We start from the raw sequence: 20,429 nt of genomic DNA, 5'->3' as shown, positions 1-20,429 counted from the left end.
TTTTAAAGATTTTTTGAAAATCATCAGAATCAACAAAGGCAGTAAAAGTAACTTTTAATTACCCTTGACGAAAAACATGACGAACTGAGTGTGTAGATTTGAAGTTCGTCAGTCCAGATCTTCCACGCCCTAACTTGGCAGAGGAAGACAGCTACGGCGGCGGCAGAGTGAAGATATCTGCGGCCGGCGCGAGTACGACAGCGACGAGGTTGAGGCAGTGAAGCTCTTCCTCACCGGCGGCGGTGAAGGTAGCGGCGGCGCTAGGGCTTGAGAGCTCGAGCAAGGTGAAAAACCGGTCGCCCGAGGAAAATGGACGAACGTGCCCCTGACCCTTCTCATCCTAGCATATAGTGTGGTGGAGATCGTGTGAGATCGTGAGTGAATAGATAAATCTTATCATGAGATGTGGAACGGTTTGAGCGGCAAAACCCGTAGGCCATCACGCAAGACCGAGAAATGAAAACTATGTGTGATATCGTCCACACGGTTCTAATAGAAGAATCCTTTGCGAAGTCTTAAATTATAATCCACGGGTTTAAAAAGGGAACTGTGTGCATTTAGGGTGCACATAATTTCACCAACACAATTGTCTGTGATGACTTTGCACACATAAGTTATAGGACAATCGTGTGTGTTAACCAACAAACGGTTCATATTGACACACCGTGTGAGATATATATGTTTTCCATCACATACAATTATCATGAAGACTGTGTGCGATAAAACACTTACTAGACCATAAAAGATACTTTCCTCCTCGACACCTCTGTGACCTGATATTTTAAGCGTTTGCAAACTTTGACGGAAGATAACCATGACCGTCGAACATAGATCCAGCAACCAAAAGAGTCCACCCAAAACCCTCACAAACGTACCATGGAGATCTCATCGAACGGACAAAGGGAAGACACGACACCACTCACACCAACTTCTTATTTTAGATCAACGACATGACATGGGAGCACGACGAACAACTGACAATTGGCTGCAGCAGGGTGCATGCTCAAAGCTGGCCGGAGTCGGCGATGATGACAGACTTGGCACACATGCCACTACGGGTGCCCACCTTCTTGATGTTCCTGACGACGTCCATGCCCTTGACGACCTCACCGAATACGACATGCCTACCGTCGAGCCACTGGCAGGGGATGGTGCAGATGAAGAACTGGGAACTATTGGTGTTCGGCCCCACATTGGCCATGGACACCATCCCGGGCTTGGTGTGCTTGAGGACGGACTTCTCGTCGCGGAACTTGTCGCCATAGATGGACTCACTGCCGGTGTTGTTGCCCTTGGTGATGTCGCCGCTCAGGCAGATGAAGCCGGGTATCACGCGGTGGAACTTGCTGCCCTTGAAGTGCATCAGCTTGCCGTTCCTGCCGACGCCCTGCTCGCCAGTGCAGAGTGTGCGGAAGTTCTCCGCCGTCTTGGGCACGTCCTTGGCGAAGAGCTCCATTACGATGCGGCCTGCGGGGGCGCCGCCGATGGTCACGTTGAAGAACACCATTGGAGGAAGGGGCTTGTGGGCGTCGAGGAGGGCACGCCACACAAGGCAGACGCACCGGGACTTGGCGACGGCGCGGCAGGGGAGGCGACGGAGGATGTCGAGTAGTACATCGTAGGGGAAGCACACACCATTGCTGTCGCCGTCGGTCTCCTCCATGTGCAGATCGATCAGCAAGGAGAAGGCGCGGATGTTGGGATCGATAGAGGGAAACAAAGGAGTCCGTCTCCGTCCATAGTTGAGCTGTGCGTAATATCCATCTGTCCGGTACGTGTACGTGCGTGTGTTGGTTCGAATTCCATGTTCAACACGCAACGCAACGCACGTTTTGTCTTTCTTCTATATGCGGGGATTGATTTTGCTTTTGTCTTTCTATATTTTGAGAATGGTGAAGAAAATTTATATTATTTTGGCAAATTTTTACAAATGTTCTAAGAGCTTGCAAAGTGTCATCATGAAATCACATTTGTGGAAATCATGGCAAAAAAAATATCAATACTCCGAAAATGCTACTTTCGAAAGCATTTTGGAGCACTGATTTTGTTTTTGTCATGACTTTTACAAATGCGATTTCATGATAAAATTTTACAAGCTCTTAGAACATTTGTGAAAGTTTTTGAACATTTTAAAAAAAAATTGAGTTACTGAGCTTGGGGTGAAGAAAGGGAGTTTAGTCTCGCCAGCTTCAGCATATAACATTTCATATTTTTCTTCTCGTATGTATATTGATCAGCATGGCCCGTGAATTAATTGATTGAAAACTATTAAAATATTCTTACAACGGTTTATCATACGAAGGGTGGAACGCTACTCACTAGAAAACCATTGGAACGAGTATATTGAAACTAAACTTGGTGATCTCATGTGCCATCAAGCTTGCTTGCCTTTTGATCTTGATCAACTCGAAGGTTTGGAAAAGCTTTGTCAACCCCAGCGTTTCTTTTTTTTAGATCGATGCACGGCTGAATGCAGATCTGTCCACACCATCATTTGCAAGGAAAGGAGTATACAAAGGCGTCCCCAAAATAATAGGTCAGTGAAGAGTGTCACCGATGTACAGGCCTGCTAGGCAAGCACAAAGTGTTGGAAATATGCCCTAGAGGCAATAATAAAAGCATTATTATTATATTTCCTTGTTCATGATAATTGTCTTTTATTCATGCTATAACTGTATTATCTGGAAATCGTAATACACGTGTGAATACATAGACCATAACATGTCCCTAGTGAACCTCTAGTTGACTAGCTCGTTGGTAAACAGATAGTCATGGTTTCCTGACTATGGACATTAGATGTCATTGACAACGGGATCACATCATTAGGAGAATGACGTGATGGACAAGACCCAATCCTAAGCATAGCACAAGATCGTGTAGTTCGTTTTGCTAGAGCTTTTCCAATGTCAAGTATCTCTTCCTTAGACCATGAGATCGTGTAACTCTCGGATACCGTAGGAGTGCTTTGGGTGTACCAAACGTCACAACGTAACTGGGTGACTATAAAGGTGCACTATAGGTATCTCCAAAAGTGTCTGTTGGGTTGACACGGATCGAGACTGGGATTTGTCACTCCGTATGACGGAGAGGTATCTCTGGGCCCACTCGGTAATGCATCATCATAATGAGCTCAAAGTGACCAAGTGTTTGGTCACGGGATCATGCATTATGATACGAGTAAAGTGACTTGCCGGTAACGGGACTGAATGAGGTATTAGGATACCGACGATCGAGTCTCGGGCAAGTAACGTACCGATTGACAAAGGGAATTGTATACGGGGTTGTTCGAATCCTCGACATCATGGTTCATCCGATGAGATCATCGAGGAGTATGTGGGAACCAACATGGGTATCCAGATCCAGCTGTTGGTTATTTCCCGAGAGCCGTCTCGGTCATGTCTACGTGTCTCCCGAACCCGTAGGGTCTACACACTTAAGGTTCGGTGACGCTAGGGTTGTATGAATATGAGTATGCAGTATACCGAATGTTGTTCGGAGTCCCGGATGAGATCCCGGACATCACGAGGAGTTTCGGAATGGTCCGGAGGTAAAGAATTATATCTAGGAAGTGGTATTTCGGCCATCAGGAAAGTTTCGGGGTCACCCGGTATTGTACCGGGACCACCGGAAGGGTCCCGGGGGTCCACCGGGTGGGGCCACCCATCCCGGAGGGCCCCATGGGCTGAAGTGGGAGGGGAACCAGCCCATAGTGGGCTGGTGCGCCCCCCTAGGCCCACCCCCTGCGCCTAGGGTTGAAACCCTAGGGTGGGGGGCGCACCACATGCCTTGGGGGGCACTCCTCCCCCCTTGGCCGCCGCCCCCTTGGGAGATTGAATCTCCCAGGGCCAGCGCCCCCCCCTGGGGGCCTATATAAAGGGAGGGGGGGAGGGGCAGCCGCACCCCTGAAGTTCTGGCGCCCCCTCCCCCTGCTACACCTCTTCCTCACCCGTCACGTGCTTGGCGAAGCCCTGCCGGAGTGCTGTTGTTCCACCACCACCACGCCGTTGTGCTGCTGCTGGAGCCATCATCATCAACCTCTCCTTCCCCCTTGCTGGATCAAGACGGAGGAGACGTTACGCTGACCGTACGTGTGTTGAACGCGGAGGTGCCGTCCGTTCGGCGCTAGGATCTCCGGTGATAGGATCACGACGAGAACGACTACTTCAACCCCATTCTTTTGAACGCTTCCGCGTGATCTACAAGTGGTATGTAGATGCAATCACTCTCCCATGACTCGTTGCTAGATGAACTCATAGATGGATCTTGGTGAAACCGTAGGAAAATTTTAATTTTCTACAACGTTCCCCAACAGTGGCATCATGAGCTAGGTCTATGCGTAGTTCTCTATTGCACGAGTAGAACACAATTTTGTTGTGGGCATAGATCTTGTCAACTTGCTTGCCGCTACTAGTCTTATCTTGCTTCAGCGGTATTGTGGGATGAAGCGGCCCGGACCAACCTTACACGTACGCTTACGTGAGACCGGTTCCACCGACTGACATGCACTAGTTGCATAAGGTGGCTGGCGGGTGTCTGTCTCTCCCACTTTAGTTGGAGCGGATTCGATGAAAAGGGTCCTTATGAAGGGTAAATAGAAGTTGTCAAAATCACGTTGTGGTTATTCGTAGGTAAGAAAACGTTCTTGCTAGAACCCAATTGCAGCCACGTAAAAGATGCAACAACAATTAGAGGACGTCTAACTTGTTTTTGCAGCAATTGTCATGTGATGTGATATGGCCAGAAGTGTGATGAATGATGAATGATATATTGTGATGTATGAGATCATGTTCTTGTAATAGGAATCACGACTTGCATGTCGATGAGTATGACAACCGGCAGGAGCCATAGGAGTTGTCTTTTTTTTGTATGACCTGCGTGTCATTGAAGAACGCCATGTAAACTACTTTACTTTATTGCTAAACGCGTTAGTCATAGAAGTAGAAGTAGTCGTTGGCGTGACAACTTCATGAAGACACGATGATGGAGATCATGATGATGGAGATCATGGTGTCATGCCGGTGACAAGATGATCATGGAGCCCCGAAGATGAAGATCAAAGGAGCTATATGATATTGGCCATATCATGTCACTACTTTATATAATTGCATGTGATGTTTATTATGTTTTATGCATCTTGTTTACTTAGAACGACGGTAGTAAATAAGATGATCCCTTACAACAATTTCAAGAAGTGTTCTCCCCTAACTGTGCACCGTTGCTAAAGTTCGTCGTTTCGAAGCACCACGTGATGATCGGGTGTCATAGATCCTTACGTTCACATACAACGGGTGTAAGACAGTTTTACACATGCAAAACACTTAGGGTTAACTTGACGAGCCTAGCATGTATAGACATGGCCTCAGAACACGGAGACCGAAAGGTCGAACACGAGTCGTATGGAAGATACGATCAACATGAGAATGTTCACCGACCATGACTAGTCCGTCTCACGTGATGATCGGACACGGCCTAGTCGACTCGGATCGTGTAACACTTAGATGACCAGAGGGATGTCTAATCTGAGTGGGAGTTCATTATATTAATTTGATTAGATGAACTTAATTATCATGAACTTAGTCTAAAACCTTTGCAAAATATGTCTTGTAGATCAAATGGCCAACGCTCATGTCAACATGAACTTCAACGCGTTCCTAGAGAAAACCAAGCTGAAAGATGATGGCAGCAACTATACGGACTGGGTCCGGAACCTGAGGATCATCCTCATAGCTGCCAGGAAACAATATGTCCTAGAAGGACCGCTAGGTGACGCTCCCGTCCCAGAGAACCAAGACATTATGAATGCTTGGCAGTCTCGTGCTGATGATTACTCCCTCATTCAGTGCGGCATGCTTTACAGCTTAGAACCGGGGCTCCAAAAGCGTTTTGAGCAACACGGAGCATATGAGATGTTCGAGGAGCTGAAACTAGTTTTCCAAGCTCATGCCCGGGTCGAGAGATATGACGTCTCCGACAAGTTCTATAGTTGTAAGATGGAGGAAAATAGTTCTGTCAGTGAGCACATACTCAAAATGTCTGGGTTGCACAACCGCCTATCCCAGCTGGACATTAACCTCCCGGATGAGGCGGTCATTGACAGAATCCTTCAGTCGCTCCCACCAAGCTACAAGAGCTTTGTGATGAACTACAATATGCAGGGGATGGTGAAGACCATTCCTGAAGCATTCTCGATGCTGAAGTCAGCAGAGGTTGAAATCAGGAAAAAACATCAAGTGTTGATGGTCAATAAGACCACTAAGTTCAAGAAGGGCAAGGGTAAGAAGAACTTCAAGAAGGACGGCAAAGATGTTGCCGCGCCCGGTAAGCCAGTTGCCGGGAAGAAGTCAAAGAATGGACCCAAGCCTGAGACTGAGTGCTTTTATTGCAAGGGGAAGGGTCACTGGAAGCGGAACTGCCCCAAATACTTAGCGGATAAGAAGGCCGGCAACACCAGAGGTATATTTGATATACATGTAATTGATGTGTACCTTACCAGTACTCGTAGTAACTCCTGGGTATTTGATACCGGTGCCGTTGCTCATATTTGTAACTCACAGCAGGAGCTGCGGAATAAGCGGAGACTGGCGAAGGACGAGGTGACGATGCGCGTCGGGAATGGTTCCAGAGTCGATGTGATCGCCGTCGGCACGCTACCTCTACATTTACCTACGGGATTAGTTTTGAACCTTAATAATTGTTATTTGGTGCCAAGTTTGAGCATGAACATTGTATCTGGATCTCGTTTGATACGAGATGGCTACTCATTTAAATCCGAGAATAATGGTTGTTCTATTTATATGAGAGATATATTTTATGGTCATGCCCCAATGGTCAATGATTTATTCTTAATGAATCTCGAACGTAATATTACACATATTCATAGCATGAATACCAAAAGATGTAAAGTTGATAACGATAGTCCCACATACTTGTGGCACTGCCGCCTTGGTCACATTGGTGTCAAGCGCATGAAGAAGCTCCATGCTGATGGACTTTTAGAGTCTCTCGATTATGAATCATTTGACACATGCGAACCATGCCTCATGGGCAAAATGACGAAGACTCCGTTCTCCGGAACAATGGAGCGAGCAACCAACTTGTTGGAAATCATACATACCGATGTGTGCGGTCCAATGAGTGTTGAGGCTCGCGGAGGATATCGTTATGTTCTCACTCTCACTGATGACTTGAGTAGATATGGGTATGTCTACTTGATGAAACACAAGTCTGAGACCTTTGAAAAGTTCAAGGAATTTCAGAATGAAGTAGAGAATCAACGTGACCGAAAGATAAAATTCTTACGATCGGATCGTGGAGGAGAATATTTAAGTCACGAATTTGGTACACACTTAAGAAAATGTGGAATCGTTTCACAACTCACGCCACCTGGAACACCTCAGCGAAACGGTGTGTCCGAACGTCGTAATCGCACTCTATTGGATATGGTGCGATCTATGATGTCTCTTACCGATTTACCGCTATCATTTTGGGGATACGCTCTGGAGACAGCTACATTCACTTTAAATAGGGCACCGTCTAAATCCGTTGAGACGACACCGTATGAATTATGGTTTGGGAAGAAACCTAAGCTGTCGTTTCTAAAAGTTTGGGGATGCGATGCTTATGTCAAGAAACTTCAACCTGAAAAGCTCGAACCCAAGTCGGAAAAATGCGTCTTCATAGGATACCCTAAAGAAACCATTGGGTATACCTTCTACTTAAGATCCGAGGGCAAGATCTTTGTTGCCAAGAACGGATCCTTTCTGGAAAAGGAGTTTCTCTCGAAAGAACTAAGTGGGAGGAAAGTAGAACTCGATGAAGTACTACCTCTCGAACGGGAAAGTAGTGCAGCTCAGGAAAATGTTCCTGTGATGCCTACACCAACTGAAGAGGAAAATAATGATGATGATCAAGGTACTTCGGATCAAGTTGCTACTGAACTTCGTAGGTCCACAAGGACACGTTCCGCACCAGAGTGGTACGGCAACCCTGTCCTGGAAATCATGTTGTTAGACAACGGTGAACCTTCGAACTATGAAGAAGCGATGGCGGGCCCAGATTCCAACAAATGGCTAGAAGCCATGAAATCCGAGATAGAATCCATGTATGAAAACAAAGTATGGACTTTGACTGACTTGCCCGATGATCGGCGAGCGATAGAAAACAAATGGACCTTTAAGAAGAAGACGGACGCGGATGGTAATGTTACCGTCTATAAAGCTCGACTTGTCGCTAAGGGTTATCGGCAAGTTCAAGGGATTGACTACGAGGAGACTTTCTCTCCCGTAGCAAAGCTTAAGTCCGTCCGAATCATGTTACCAATTGTCGCATACTATGATTATGAGATATGGCAAATGGACGTCAAAACGGCATTCCTTAACGGGCATCTTAAGGAAGAACTGTATATGATGCAGCCGGAGGGTTTTGTCGATCCTAAGAATGCTAACAAAGTATGCAAGCTCCAGCGATCCATTTATGGGCTGGTGCAAGCATCTCGGAGTTGGAACATTCGCTTTGATGAAATGATCAAAGCGTTTGGGTTTTCGCAGACTTATGGAGAAGCCTGCGTTTACAAGAAAGTGAGTGGGAGCTCTGTAGCATTTCTCATATTATATGTAGATGACATACTATTGATGGGAAATGATATAGAATTCTTGGACAGCATTAAGGCCTACTTGAATAAGTGTTTTTCAATGAAGGACCTTGGAGAAGCTGCTTATATATTAGGCATCAAGATCTACAGAGATAGATCAAGACGCCTCATAGGTCTTTCACAAAGCACATACCTTGATAAGATTTTGAAGAAGTTCAAAATGGATCAGTCCAAGAAGGGGTTCTTGCCTGTATTGCAAGGTGTGAGATTGAGCTCGGCTCAATGCCCGACCACGACAAAAGATAAAGAAGAGATGAGCGTCATCCCCTATGCCTCAGCCATAGGATCTATTATGTATGCCATGCTGTGTACCAGACCTGATGTAAACCTTGCCGTAAGTTTGGTAGGAAGGTAACAAAGTAATCCCGGTAAGGAACACTGGACAGCGGTCAAGAATATCCTAAAGTACCTGAAAAGGACGAAGGACATGTTTCTCGTTTATGGAGGTGATGAAGAGCTCATCGTAAAGGGTTACGTCGATGCTAGCTTCGACACAGATCTGGATGACTCTAAGTCACAAACCGGATACGTGTATATGTTGAATAGTGGAGCAGTAAGCTGGTGCAGTTGCAAGTAGAGCGTCGTGGCGGGATCTACATGTGAAGCGGAGTACATGGCAGCCTCGGAGGCAGCGCATGAAGCAATTTGAGTGAAGGAGTTCATCACCGACCTAGGAGTCATACCTAATGCGTCGGGGCCGATCAAACTCTTCTGTGACAACACTGGAGCTATTGCCCTTGCCAAGGAGCCCAGGTTTCACAAGAAGACCAGGCACATCAAGCGTCGTTTCAACTCCATATGTGAAAATGTTCAAGATGGAGACATAGATATTTGCAAAGTACATACGGATCTGAATGTCGCAGATCCGTTAACTAAACCTCTCTCGCGAGCAACACATGATCAACACCAGAACTCTATGGGTGTTCGATTCATCATAATGTAACTAGATTATTGACTCTAGTGCAAGTGGGAGACTGTTGGAAATATGCCCTAGAGGCAATAATAAAAGCATTATTATTATATTTCCTTGTTCATGATAATTGTCTTTTATTCATGCTATAACTGTATTATCCGGAAATCGTAATACACGTGTGAATACATAGACCATAACATGTCCCTAGTGAGCCTCTAGTTGACTAGCTCGTTGGTCAACAGATAGTCATGGTTTCCTGACTATGGACATTAGATGTCATTGACAACGGGATCACATCATTAGGAGAATGATGTGATGGACAAGACCCAATCCTAAGCATAGCACAAGATCGTGTAGTTCGTTTTGCTAGAGCTTTTCCAATGTCAAGTATCTCTTCCTTAGACCATGAGATCGTGTAACTCCCGGATACCGTAGGAGTGCTTTGGGTGTACCAAACGTCACAACGTAACTGGGTGACTATAAAGGTGCACTACAGGTATCTCCGAAAGTGTCTGTTGGGTTGACACGGATCGAGACTGGGATTTGTCACTCCGTATGACGGAGAGGTATCTCTGGGCCCACTCGGTAATGCATCATCATAATGAGCTCAAAGTGACCAAGTGTTTGGTCACGGGATCATGCATTACGGTATGAGTAAAGTGACTTGCCGGTAATGGGACTGAACGAGGTATTGGGATACCGACGATCGAGTCTCGGGCAAGTAACGTACCGATTGACAAAGGGAATTGTATACGGGGTTGTTCGAATCCTCGACATCGTGGTTCATCCGATGAGATCATCGAGGAGCATGTGGGAACCAACATCGGTATCCAGATCCCGCTGTTGGTTATTGCCCGAGAGTCGTCTCGGTCATGTCTACGTGTCTCCCGAACCCGTAGGGTCTACACACTTAAGGTTCGGTGACGCTAGGGTTGTATGAATATGAGTATGCAGTATACCGAATGTTGTTCGGAGTCCCGTATGAGATCCCGGACGTCACGAGGAGTTTCGGAATGGTCCGGAGGTAAAGAATTATATATAGGAAGTGGTATTTCGGCCATCGGGAAAGTTTCGGGGTCACCCGGTATTGTACCGGGACCACCGGAAGGGTCCCGGGGGTCCACCGGGTGGGGCCACCCATCCCGGAGGGCCCCATGGGCTGAAGTGGGAGGGGAACCAGCCTATAGTGGGCTGGTGCGCCCCCCTAGGCCCACCCCCTGCGCCTAGGGTTGAAACCCTAGGGTGGGGGGGGGGGCGCACCGCAAGCCTTGGGGGGCACTCCTCCCCCCTTGGCCGCCGCCCCCTTGGGAGATTGAATCTCCCAGGGCCGGCGCCCCCCCTGGGGCCTATATAAAGGGAGGGGGGAGAGGGGCAGCCGCACCCCTGAAGTTCTGGCGCCCCCTCCCCCAGCTACACCTCTTCCTCCTCCGTCACGTGCTTGGCGAAGCCCTGCCGAAGTGCTGCTGTTCCACCACCACCACGCCGTTGTGCTGCTGCTGGAGCCATCATCATCAACCTCTCCTTCCCCCTTGCTGGATCAAGACGGAGGAGACGTTACACTGACCGTACGTGTGTTGAACGTGAAGGTGCCGTCCGTTCGGCGCTAGGATCTCCGGTGATAGGATCACGACGAGAACGACTACTTCAACCCCGTTCTTTTGAACGCTTCCGCGCGATCTACAAGTGGTATGTAGATGCAATCACTCTCCCATGACTCGTTGCTAGATGAACTCTGTTAGATAATCTGCTCACACACACATTCAGGTTTCAGGTTACAGCGTTCTGAATAAACACAGACCGTCAGCGTGTGTATGTGCACGTACGGTTTCAGAAGTTTCAGTTAGGCTTTATTTCTGTCAGTAGTTTTCAGTTAGTCTGTTAGCTGTTTTTGCTCGCCTTACCAGGTCATGGGATGGCATGATCGCCGTGGTTCGTGCGGGCAAAGTAGTCGCCCGATCCTAGCTAGGCGTCGTGGGATGGCACGACCAGTAGGCCAGCAAGAGACGTGGTCTTTTCCCTTGTAATTCGGCGGCCGTTGGAGCTAGCCTGATAATAACAGAAAAGCAGAGAAAAGCTGCAGTTAAGTGCGCAGCACAAAATACCTCTGTCAGACTAGTTCCTCTTCCTCCTCGCGATCCGATCTTCCTCCTCATCTCTCTCGCGCTCGGCAGGCCAGTTTCTGCAACAACAAGTGGCATCAGAGCCTCGGTGGTGTTCGATCCATCCAGGGCGCCGACGGTGTTTGATCCGTCGGAGAGATGGCCGGCAGCGATAAAGAGAAGGCGAAGAAGAAGGAAGAGGAAGAAGAGGCCAAGGCGGAGGCCTCGGCACTTGGAAAATCCCTGGCCCGTCTCTCCACCGAGGAGGGGTCGGGGGTGCGTGTCGTGGAGCGCATCGTGCACGGCGGCGGCGGCGCGCCTCCGATGATGCTCACCCGCACTAACTACTCTGATTGGGCCATGATCACTAAACTTCAGTTGCAGGCTGATGAGTTGTGGCATGTGGTGGAAACAGGCCAAGGGACGGACCGCGACGACTGGCGCGCCATGATTGCTCTCCTCAAGGGGGTACCGCCGGAGCTCATGCGGATCCCGGGCGCAAAGGCCACTGCCAAGGAGGCATGGGACACTCTGAAGACCATGCGGATCGGCGTCGAGCGCGTGCGCGAGGCCAAGGCTCAAACTCGTCGCTCAGAGTACGAGGCGCTCCGGTACAAGGACGGCGAGGGAATCGAGTCGTACGTGATGCGGCTCAGGACGATCATCGACGAGCTGCAGGGGCTCGGCGATCCAGTGGACGAGCACAAGGCCGTCCTCAAGGTGCTCCGCACCGTGCCACGCCCGTACCGCGAGATGGCCGTGGCGATCGAGTCGCTGGTCGACACCAAACAACTCTCCCTGGAGGAACTCTGTGGCCGGCTCCTTGTCGTCGAGGAGCGAGAGCGCGAGGAGACTCCGGCGACCGGCACGCAGCTGTTGTACACCATCGATCAGTGGCGGGCGCACGAGAAGCAGCTGGACCAAAGCGGCGCGTCCTCAGGCTCTGGAGCAGGGCGGGGACGCGGGAACGGCAAGGCAAAGAACTTCCACGGAGGGGGTGGCCGTGGCCAGGGCGGTGGCCGCGGCAATGGTGGTCCGGCGACGCCCAAACGGAAGGGCAACTGCCGCTACTGCGGCATCCCAGGTCACTGGGCCAAGGAATGCCGCAAGAAGGAAAGGGAGCAGCGGGAGCAGACGGACCAACAGGCGAACGTCGCCTAGGTCGACGTCGAGCAGCCGGGCTTGCTGCTGGCCACCTTCGCGGCAGTGAGCGGCGAGAGCGCGAACAGCGGCGCACGTGAACCGGGCGCGGAGATCTTCCTCAACGAAGCACGGGTCGTGCCCGTGGCGACGGACGACGACAGATGGTATCTCGACACCGGCGCTAGCAATCACATGACGGGGCACCGCGACATGCTCTCGGAGCTCGACGAGACGGTACGAGGTACTGTACGTTTTGGTGACGGCTCTGTCGTGCAGATTTGCGGATGCGGAGTGGTGATGTTCTCCTGTAAGAACGGCGAGCACCGCGCACTCTCGGACGTCTACTACATCCCCCAACTGCGGACGAGCATCGTGAGCCTCGGACAGCTCGACGAGCACGGGTGCAAGTCCGTGATCGAGGGCGGCGTGCTCTGTCTCTACGACAGGCAGCGCGTGCTTCTGGCACGGGTGCAGCGGACGAGCAACCGGCTCTACGCCGTGGCTCTGAACTTGGCTGCGCCCGTGTGCCTCCTGGCGCACGGCGGCGACGAAGCGTGGCGTTGGCATGGACGTTTCGGCCACCTCCACTTCCGGGCACTGCACGATCTTGGCGCGAAGGGGATGGTGCGTGGCATGCCGGCGATTCAGCATGTCGAACAGTTCTGCGAGGGCTGCACACTCGGGAAGATGCACCGTACGCCATTCCCACGCGCGTCACCGTACCGCGCGGAGCAGGGGCTTGATCTCATCCACGGCGACCTCTGCGGGCCCATCACACCGGCGACCACGTCCGGTAACAAGTACTTTCTGCTCATCGTTGATGATCACAGTAGATACATGTGGTTGGAAGTGCTCAGGAGCAAGGATGAGGCGTTCAAATTCTTCAGAAAGATCAAGGCGGCTGCGGAGACACAGTGCGGTGCAAAGCTCAGAGCGTTCCGCACCGACCGCGGCGGGGAGTTCAACTCGAGCGAGTTCACCGCGTACTGCGAAGAGCACGGCATCCTAAGGAACACGACGACTCCGTACTCTCCTCAACAAAACAGAGTCGTCGAACGCCGCAACCAGTCCGTGGTCGAGATGGCTCGCAGCCTGATGAAAAGCATGGGCGTGCCGAGCACGTTTTGGGGCGAGGCAGTGCGCACGGCGGTGCACATCCTCAACCGCTCACCGACGAGGAGTCTGCAGGGCATGACACCCTATGAGGCGTGGCGCAAGAAGAAGCCGACGGTCGATTACATCCGCACTTTTGGCTGCGTCGCGCACGTCAAGCTCGTCGGCCCTGGCGTGACCAAGCTGGCGGACAGGACACGGCCGGGCATATTTCTGGGCTATGAGGCGGCCACAAAGGGCTATCGGGTGTACGACCCGATTGGCAAGCGCTTGTACATCACACGCGATGTGTGTTTCGAGGAGGATCGGCGCAGGGACTGGAGCAAGGATGGTAGCGACTCGGAGCGCGCCAACCAGTTCACGGTCGTGTACTCCGACACGGGCGTGCCCACAACCACGACCTACTCCGTGTCACCAGCCCCGGTGATGCCACCTGGCGCATTGACAACACCAACCGCGCCAGGCTCACCGCTTGCTCCAAGCACGCCGCGGACGCCCACGTCTAGCGGTTCCGCCGCGGACACGCCGAGCGCGTCGAGCACGCAGGCATGGGCGGACTCAAGCCCGTCCACACCAGTTACTCCTTACAACTCTGATGACGGGTGGGTGACGCCGCCCACCGGCGAGGATTTCGACGCCGAGGGGGTGCCAGTCCGCTGGAAATCCATGGAGTACATCATCGACCACGCTCCGGCATGCACTCTGGAGTACAGTGGGCTCTGTCTCTCCGCAGCAGAGGAACCTGCGTCTGTCGAAGATGCACTGGATGAGCCTGCCTGGCGCAGCGCAATGGAGGCGGAGATGGACTCGATCCGCTCCAACGGCACCTGGTCTCTTGCCTCCCTGCCCGCTGGACATCGCGCCATTGGACTAAAGTGGGTGTTCAAGGTGAAGCGCGACCCAGATGGAAACATTGTGAAACACAAAGCTCGTCTGGTGGCAAAGGGATATGCACAGAGGCAGGGGGTGGACTTTGACGAAGTGTTCGCTCCCGTAGCTCGTCTGGAAACAGTGAGACTGTTGCTTGCAGTAGCAGCGCAACGGCGATGGTCAGTGCATCACATGGATGTGCGATCTGCCTTTCTGAATGGAGAACTGCAGGAAGAAGTATATGTGCATCAGCCTGCAGGTTTCATCGACAGCTGCAATCCCAACAAGGTTCTGAAGCTGCAGAAGGCTCTGTATGGGCTCCATCAGGCACCCCGAGCATGGAATACCAAGCTGGACACTACGCTGGTTTCCCTTGGTTTTGAGAAGTGTCAGTTGGATCATGCCCTATACAAGCGTGGCAGAGGAACAGATCATCTGCTAGTTGGGGTGTACGTTGACGATCTGATCATCTCTGGGTCGTCTAAAGATGCTATCAAGCAGTTCAAGCAGCAGATGCAGGACATGTTTCAGATGAGCGATCTTGGTCTCCTGACTTACTATCTGGGTTTAGAAGTGAAGCAGGACAAGGATGGAATCAGTGTTTGCCAGTCCAGCTATGCTAAGAAGATCCTGGAAGATGCTGGTATGGATCAGTGCAATGCCAGTCATACACCACTGGAAAAATCGTCTGAAATTGAGGAAGAACCAGGGAGGAGCAGTGGATGCATCTGAATATCGAAGCCTCATTGGGAGCCTGCGGTACTTGGTAAACACACGACCGGATATTGGATATGCAGTGGGGCTTCTAAGCCGTTTCATGGAAGCACCAGGAAAGGAGCATTGGATTGCAATCAAGCAAGTTCTGAGGTACATCAAGGGCACCCTGAATCTTGGGTGTATCTACAGAGCAGAAGGGGAAACTGTTCTCACTGGTTTCAGTGACAGTGACCACGCAGGAGATCTTGATGACAGGAAAAGTACCACGGGTACTGTGTTCTTCCTCGGATCGGGTGCTATTACTTGGTCCTCCCAGAAGCAGAAGGTGGTTGCAAAATCTTCATGCGAGGCCGAGTACATAGCAGCAGCAATAGCAGCAAGTCAGGCTGTGTGGCTGAGCAGGTTGCTTGCTGAAATGCTGGGTACAACAGTTCAGAAGGTCAAGCTGAGTGTTGACAACAGATCTGCAATTGAATTGAGCAAAAATCCGGTGCATCATGAGAGGAGTAAACACATTGATCTCAGGTATCACTATATCAGAGAGTGTGTTGAGCTGGGGCGAGTGGATGTCGTCCATGTCAGAACCGGAGACCAAGTTGCAGACATTTTCACAAAATCCCTTGGAAGGAGCCGGTTCTCTGAGCTACGGCACAAGTTAGGGGTGATCCAGTGTGTGGCAGATTAGGGGGTGATTTGTTAGATAATCTGCTCACACACACATTCAGGTTTCAGGTTACAGCGTTCTGAATAAACACAGACCGTCAGCGTGTGTATGTGCACGTACGGTTTCAGAAGTTTCAGTTAGGCTTTATTTCTGTCAGTAGTTTTCAGTTAGTCTGTTAGCTGTTTTTGCTCGCCTTACCAGGTCATGGGATGGCATGATCGCCGTGGTTCGTGCGGGCAAAGTAGTCGCCCGATCCTAGCTAGGCGTCGTGGGATGGCACGACCAGTAGGCCAGCTAGAGACGTGGTCTTTTCCCTTGTAATTCGGCAGCCGTTGGAGCTAGCCTGATAATAACAGAAAAGCAGAGAAAAGCTGCAGTTAAGTGCGCAGCACAAAATACCTCTGTCAGACTAGTTCCTCTTCCTCCTCGCGATCCGATCTTCCTCCTCATCTCTCTCGCGCTCGGCAGGCCAGTTTCTGCAACAACAAACTCATAGATGGATCTTGGTGAAACCGTAGGAAAATTTTAATTTTCTACAACGTTCCCCAACACAAAGCTCCGAACTAGAGCAAATAGGAATTACATCTCAAAAAAACGCAATGACCTCGCCATCCGAGTTCCTAGCTACGACCGCGATACTAGCTGACCCGAGAGTAATGATAAAGTTGACGTCCACATTTATATTAATACAGTCAGCTGAAGGAGGCAGCCGCACAACATTTGTAACCGTGGGAGGGAGGTCAACATGGCACTCAGATAATACAGATTTGCTACGAGAATGACACTCAATAGCTTTGCAGAAATTTAACTGAACTGAGGACGGTCTCCCTTCCCTCTCCAAAAAATCACGTCATTTCTCAAAAGTCATGCTCCAAAAAATAAACAGGAACTGTGAGCGCATCGCACAGCTTATGATGTCAAGAACAATTAACAACCACAACAGGCTGGAGTTGGCAAAAAAATTCATCTCCGTGGAGATCCCATATATACCTCATCATCAAACGCAACGCGTGAGTTTTTGTGGAACACACTAGGAGCATAAAACGTATTTTTCTCCTCAACACCGCAAATTGACACGCATATCTGAGAAGGCTTGGTGGTGGTAAAACAAAATAGCAATCGAAATAAAAATTAAAAAAGAATTATGAAACTTTGTGGCTTTGAAGATAACCATGACCGTCGAACACAGATCCAGCAGCCTAAAGAGTTCACCTAAAACCCTCCTAAACCAACGATCCATGGAGATCTCATCGGACGGACAAAGGGAAGACACAACACGACCCATGCCAACTTATTTTAGATCAACACAGGGTGACATGGAAGGACGATGAATGGCTAGGGGAGGGCGCAGGCCTAGAGCTGGCCACAGTCGGCGATGACGACGGGCTTGGAGCATGTGGCACTGCGGGAGCCCACCTTCTCGATGTTCCTGACGACGTCCATGCAAAGTGTCATCATGAAATCACATTTGTGGAAATCATGGCAAAAAAAAATCAATACTCCGAAAATGCTACTTTCGAAAGCATTTTGGAGCACTGTTTTTTTGTCATGACTTTCACAAATGCGATTTCATGATAAAATTTTACAAGCTCTTAGAACATTTGTGAAAATTTGCCACTAATTTTTTTCGGAGTTTTTGAAAAAAAAATTATATATGTTTTTTGAGTTACTGTTTATCTCAAGCTCATTTGAGCTCGGGTGTAGAAAGGGAGTTTCATCTCGCCAGCTTCATCATATAACATTTCATATTTTTCTTCTCGTACGTATATTGATCAGCATGGCCCGTGAATTAATTGATTGAAAATTATTAAAATATTCTTACAACGGTTTATCATACGAAGGGTGGAACGCTACTCACTAGAAAACCATTGGAACGACTATTGAAACTAAACTTGGTGATCTCATGTGCCATAAAGCTCGCTTGCCTTTTGATCTTGATCAACTCGAAGGTTTGGAAAAGCTTTGTCAACCCCAGCGTTTCTTTTTTTTTAGATCTATGCACGGCTGAATGCAGATCTGTCCACGCAATCATTTGCAAGGAAAGGAGTATACAAAGGCGTCTCCAAAATAATAGGTCGGTGAAGAGTGTCACCGATGTAGAGGCCTGCTAGGTAAGCACAAAGCTCCGAACTGGAGCAAATAGGAATTACATCTCAAAAAAATGCAATGACCTCGCCATCGGAGTTCCTAGCTACCACCGCGATACTAGCTGACCCGAGAGTAATGATAAAGTTGACGTCCACATTTATATTAAGTTGAAAACTGGTGTGTGACCGAACTGCTAAACGCCCACACACCGGCCCCTCTGTGTGGTAAAACGGATGTGTGGACGACCTCTCTCACACACCACACACGCGCCTTGTCCTACATGACACAAAAAATCGGCCAGATTGTGCCAAGATTCGTGCATATAGTACTGGATGGTGATGGATGCATGTGGTCGAGATGGTCAACGCCCACACGTGTGGGCGTTAACATTTTCGTATATTAATACAATCAGATGAAGGAGGCAGCCGCACAACATTTGTAACCATGGGAGGGAGGTCAACATGGCACTCAGATAATACAGATTTGCTACGTGAATGACACTCAATAGCTTTGCAGAAATTTAACTGAACTGAGAATGGTCTTCCTTCCTCTTCAAAAAATCACATCGTTTCTCAAAAGTCATGCTCCAAAAAATAAACAGGAATTGTGAGCGCATCGCACAGCTTATGATGTCAAGAACAATTAACAACCACAACGGGCTGGAATTGGCAAAAAAAATCATCTCCGTGGAGATCCCATATATATCTCATCGTCAAACGCAACGCGTGAGTTTTTGTGCAAGGCACTAGGAACAGAAAACATATTTTTCGCCCAACACCACAAATTGACACATATACCTGAGAAGGCTTGGTGGTGGTAAAACAAAATAGCAACCGAAATAAAAAAGAATTATGAAACTCTGTGGCTTTGAAGATAACCATGGCCGTCGAACACAGATCCAGCAGCCTAAAGAGTTCTCCTAAAACCCTCCTAAACCAACGACGGAGATCTCATCGGACGGACAAAGGGAAGACACGACACAGCTCACGCCAACTAATTTTAGATCAACGACGTGACATGGGAGGACGATGACTGGCTAGGGGAGGGCGCAGGCCTAGAGCTGGCCGGAGTCGGCGATGACGACGGGCTTGGAGCACGTGCCGCTGCGGGAGCCCACCTTCTCGATGTTTCGGACGACGGCCATGCCCACGATGACCTCGCCGAAGACAACGTGCTTGCCGTCGAGCCACGGCCAGGGCACGGTGGAGATGAAGAAGTGGGAGCTGTTGGTGTTGGGCCCGGCGTTGGCCATAGAGATCATCCCGGGCATGTGTTTGTAGACAAACTTCTCGTCGGGGAAGTCGCCCCCATAGATGGACTCGCCGCCGAGGCCGTTGCCCCTGGTGATGCCGCCGCCCTGGCACATGAAGCCGGGGATCACGCGGTGGAACGCGCTGCCCTTGTAGTGCAGCGGCTTGCCGCTCTTGCCGACGCCCTTCTCACCGGTGCAGAGCGCGCGGAAGTTCTCCGCCGTCTTGGGCACGTCCTTGGCGAACAGCCTCATCACGATGCGGCCTGCGGGAGCGCCGCCGATGGTCACGTCGAAGAACACCGTCGGGAGGAGGAGGAGGTTGTGGGCGTCGACGAGGGCGCGTCATGCACGGCAGACATGCCGGGACTTGGCGATGGCGTGGCAGGGGAGGCGGCGGAGGATGTCGAGTAGCACGTCGTAGGGGAAGCACACACCATTGCCGTCGCCGTGGGTCCCTTCCATGTGGCCGGCTGGCAGGCGTGTAGATCGATCAGCAAGTAGAAGGCGCAGATCTCTGGATCGATAGAGGGAAACGCAGGAGTCCGTCTCCGTCCGTAGTTTGGCCTATGGTTTTTTTAGGGGGAAACTGCCGCTTTATTTAAAGAATTAAATCAAGTCTGGGATCTCCGTAGAGACCATCGAAAGTACAAACTCCGGATGAACCATAAGCCAAACCTTACAAAGTTCATTTCCTATTCTTACTTTTGCTAACTTATGCGCGGCAGAATTCGCAGAGCGACCAACCCAGGAAACTTTCACCTCGTCGAAAAAACGAAACATGTCTTTAATCTCTTGCACTCTTGGCCCCATGGCAGCCAATCTTTTCTCTTTCGCCTGAAGTATCGATGCCACCGTTTTGTTATCAGTCTCCAGGTGGAGTTTTCTGACGTTGATCTTGGCAGCTAGCTGGAAAGTTTGGC

General features: G+C 50.0%; 1 protein-coding gene and 1 pseudogene across 1 annotated transcript; both read right to left on the bottom strand.

Moving 5' to 3' along the window:
* Nucleotides 1-1,003: 1,003 nt before the first annotated feature.
* Nucleotides 1,004-11,482, bottom strand: LOC119321595 (peptidyl-prolyl cis-trans isomerase-like). The gene is made up of 2 exons (XM_037595208.1): nt 11,465-11,482; nt 1,004-1,747 (listed from the first exon to the last, which is right to left on the bottom strand). The coding sequence occupies exons 1-2, from the start codon at nt 11,480-11,482 to the stop codon at nt 1,004-1,006; spliced, it is 762 nt and encodes a 253-aa protein (XP_037451105.1).
* Nucleotides 11,483-19,311: 7,829 nt separating this feature from the next.
* LOC119324450 lies at nt 19,312-19,971 on the bottom strand (annotated as a pseudogene).
* Nucleotides 19,972-20,429: the final 458 nt, after the last annotated feature.

Source organism: Triticum dicoccoides, chromosome 6B (assembly GCF_002162155.2).
Source record: "Triticum dicoccoides isolate Atlit2015 ecotype Zavitan chromosome 6B, WEW_v2.0, whole genome shotgun sequence".
Taxonomy (NCBI): Eukaryota; Viridiplantae; Streptophyta; class Magnoliopsida; order Poales; family Poaceae; genus Triticum; species Triticum dicoccoides.
Note: the sequence above shows the minus strand (reverse complement) of the source record. Positions and strands in the feature narration are given on the sequence as shown.